At 43.2% G+C, this 3,453-nt stretch overlaps 1 protein-coding gene across 6 annotated transcripts in view; it reads left to right on the top strand.

Annotated features, from left to right (window-relative positions):
* The first annotated feature begins 2,835 nt into the window (after positions 1 to 2,835).
* The window catches only part of FAM133B (family with sequence similarity 133 member B), a 21,636-nt gene continuing 21,018 nt past the window's right edge, over positions 2,836 to 3,453 (top strand). For 5 of the 6 annotated variants that reach the window (XM_006084950.3, XM_023750705.1, XM_023750704.1 and 2 more), the window contains exon 1: positions 2,902 to 2,990. Coding sequence is in view for 1 of the 6 variants with exons in the window: in XM_006084951.3 (XP_006085013.1) it covers positions 2,967 to 2,990 (24 nt within the window). In the remaining 5 variants the exon portion in view is untranslated. Of the gene's footprint in view, positions 2,991 to 3,453 lie in introns of all 6 variants that reach the window. The other variant, XM_006084951.3, reaches the window with a different exon arrangement.

The raw sequence follows: 3,453 nt of genomic DNA, 5'->3' as shown, positions 1-3,453 counted from the left end.
AGATTATTAAAAAAAAAAGAACCTAAAAGATGAACAACTGCATTAGTCATTAGGGAAATATAAATTAAAACCACAATGAGGTATTCCTACACACCTACTAGAATGGCTAAAATGTTTAGATTAGGGAACACCAAGTATTAATAAATATGTGAAACAACTAAAAATCTCACCATTGATCTCAGTAATGCAAAATGACATAGCCATTTTGCTGGGGGTTAAAGTTAAACATATACTTATAATTCAATTCAGTATAAAAATACCACATGATCTCACCCATTTATGGATAATAAAGACCATAATCAACTTTTGAACAAAAATAGATACAGAGGCAGAGCTGCCTCGAACAGACTGTCAACTACAGCGGGAAGGCCGGGGAGGGTTGGGGGGCAGGAGGGGGGGTAAGAGATCAACCGAAGGACTTGTATGCATGCATATAAGCATAACCAATGGACATAAGACACTGGGAGGTAGGGGAGGCCGGGGGATTGTCAAGGGCGGGGGAAAAAAAAGGAGACATATGTAATACTCTTTGTAATACTTTAAGCAATAATTAAAAAAATATTCTACAGCTTAATGTATTTACAATTCAATGTAAATATATTCTAGGTGTTTAACTTGAAAGAAATGGTAACATACACAGGAACACCTATATATGAATGTTCATAGCAGCTTTATTCATAATAGGCAAAAAAAATCCAAATGTCCATCAAAAAGTCAATGAATATACAAAATGTTATTTATATATATAGTGGCTACTACTTAGTAATAAAAGGTAACAGCTGTTGATATAAACAACATGAGTGAATCTCAAAAGTATTGTGAAAGAGGTCAGACACAAAGGCTACCCCCTATTTGATTCCTCTTATATGAAACTCTAGAAAAAGCAAAAAACAAATCAGTAGTTTCCAGGGGCTAGAAGACAGGGAAGGGAATTAATTAAAAAGAAATACAAGGGAATTTTTTATAAAAAATGAAAATGTTCTATATCTTGATTGTAGTGGTGATTACATGACTGTATACATTTGTCAAAACTCATCAAACTGTACATTTTAAACTGGTAAATTTTACTATATGTAAACTACACTTCAGTAGAGCTATGTGTTTTTTAATTAAAGGCATTCTCTTTCAACGCTAACAAAAGCCAACCTGAAATAAGAGGCCAAAAACTGTTATAGTTTGTGAGTCACCTCAGTAGGGATAGAACAAGGGGAGAATTATAGTGAAATTATTACACATTGATTCACTTAAAGCTCTCATGAATATCAGGAATTTTCCCTTCTGAGTCATTTTACTTGGTAACTTCCACTGCCTTTGTCCATTAATAGTACTGAACTAGGGGTTTATTACTTGCATTTCATAATTCAAAATCCTGGTTTTAAAAAATCCTCTTTATGTCTTGTACACTGAGAAATATACCTGTCAAGAGCACAAAGTAATCATGTTTACTGGTCAATGTTTTTTCTCAATGTAGGTAAAATTGCATCCAGATGTTACATGGTGAGTATGGAATCAGAGAAAGGGGAGTTGATTAGCTGAGCAATCTTTCATAAAATAAAATAAATCAGAAAAGAAGGAGATATGGTGAAAAATAAAAATCCCTATGCCCTGTCCCCCTCAACCCACTAGTACTATTATGAAGTAACCAACACTAAAGGTTTATTGGGTAAACTTTTCAGAAAATTTTCTGGACATATTCAAGCATATATATGTAATAATTTGAACCATATGCAATTGCCATCCTTATAGGTTAGAGATTGCTGCATATCAACAATTTCATATAGTTCAACCAATATTTATATTCTATTGTTAATGCACATGCTCTCATATTCTACATAGAGTTCTGCGCTTCTCTCTCTTAATATGTAGTGGCCATTCTTCCATATCAACACATGCAGCTGTACATCACTTTCTAAATGCCTAGTTTGTCATTGTATGGTTGTACCATACTTTATTTAACCAGTTCCCTTGTGATGGGAATTTAACTTGTTTTCTGTCTTTTGCTCCCTTGGTTAATATAGTGGATGATGAAAATAGCTGTCTTCAAACATTAAAGCGCTCTGCTTCCATCTCCAGTCTAGGGATGTGCCCACCCAAAGGACAGACACTTGGCTTTATGGATTGGGTTTCTGTGTCTCTAGCTATTGTTAACATTTTTTGATACTCACACAACAACAATGAAAAGTATGTGAAAACCAGTCAACTATATTATTAAATTTGGATAAAGACCCCCCAGTTCCGCTTTAATGTTAAAGATGCCATTTGAGTTAAAATCTTTGAATGCTCTTCAGGGTGAAAATCCCTCCCCCAGTCAATTAGTATTATTGTCACTACTTAAAACTTTGCCTTTCATCAATGCTCATGTTACTCCCTGTGTTCAAAAAGCTTTGCCTGCAGAATAAATTAAAATGTCTTCCCTTGACAATCAAGGCCCTCGGCCTCCAGCTCCAATGTACCTTTCCAACCTTGTTTCCCCTCTACCGGACGTGGTCTGTGCTGTCACATCACCTTTCCTTTCACTCAGGCCGTTCCCTCTGTTTGGAATGTCCTTCCCAATCAGATCCTCCGTGGGAATTCTGCCCACCTTCACAGGTTACCTGTAATGCCACTTCTCAACTCTCCTTCACCCCTCCAAAGCCAGTGTGAGTTTATAAGGAAAGCACATGCTTTCACGTTTCTCACACCTGCGTTTGACAATGCAATGCCAAACGGAGGTGAGTTGTCTTGGTGAAGACTGCTGCACTCTCTGTCCCCGGTGGGTGGTGAAGAACTGGAATGGGTGACCGCCGGCGCTGGCCTCTCCTCCGCGCCGACAGGTGGCGCTGTGGCCAGACGCGGCCGTACAGTCCGCGCGGCGCCGCTCTCTGGGCGGGGTGGGGCAGTCGACAGAAGGTCCCGTGTGCACCCGCTTCGGCCGCTCCGCTGGCCTGGTCTCTCTCGGCGTCTCACGGTCCGCTCAGCCCAGCACCATGGGGAAGCGGGACAACCGGGTGGTGAGTATCTGGCGGGAGGAACAATGGGGCGACGTGGGGCCCGCGGCCGAAGAGCGGGATCCCCCAGCCTTCCCGGCCGGGCCTGAGGGTCGGTTGTGGCGCTGGGACCTGGAGCCTGGAGACCCAGCCTCCCCCACCCGCAGCCCCCACGCCGGCTCGGACGCGCGTGCGCCGAGCTCGCAGTTGGCGCTTTCGGGGGCCCCCCTCCGTCTTCCCTCTCTCTTCCCTCTCCCTTCTTGCCCCCCACTTTGCTCCACTACCCTCAGCCACGCCGCAGCCTTTCCAGTGCTCCCTGGCTCCCTGTCTGCCGTACTGGGGGCCAGCAGTCCCCCTCCTCCCCCCCTTATTTTTAGAGCTGCAAGAGCTCAGGGAGACCGGTTCTCTCCAATAAGTCCGAGGTTCATGGAGGCGCGGGGGCTCGCGCCCCACCTCCTGCGCCCCTCTCGTGCGCACCCAGGTGGGA

Source organism: Myotis lucifugus, unplaced genomic scaffold, assembly GCF_000147115.1.
Source record: "Myotis lucifugus unplaced genomic scaffold, Myoluc2.0 scaffold_15, whole genome shotgun sequence".
NCBI lineage: Eukaryota > Metazoa > Chordata > Mammalia > Chiroptera > Vespertilionidae > Myotis > Myotis lucifugus.
Note: the sequence above shows the minus strand (reverse complement) of the source record. Positions and strands in the feature narration are given on the sequence as shown.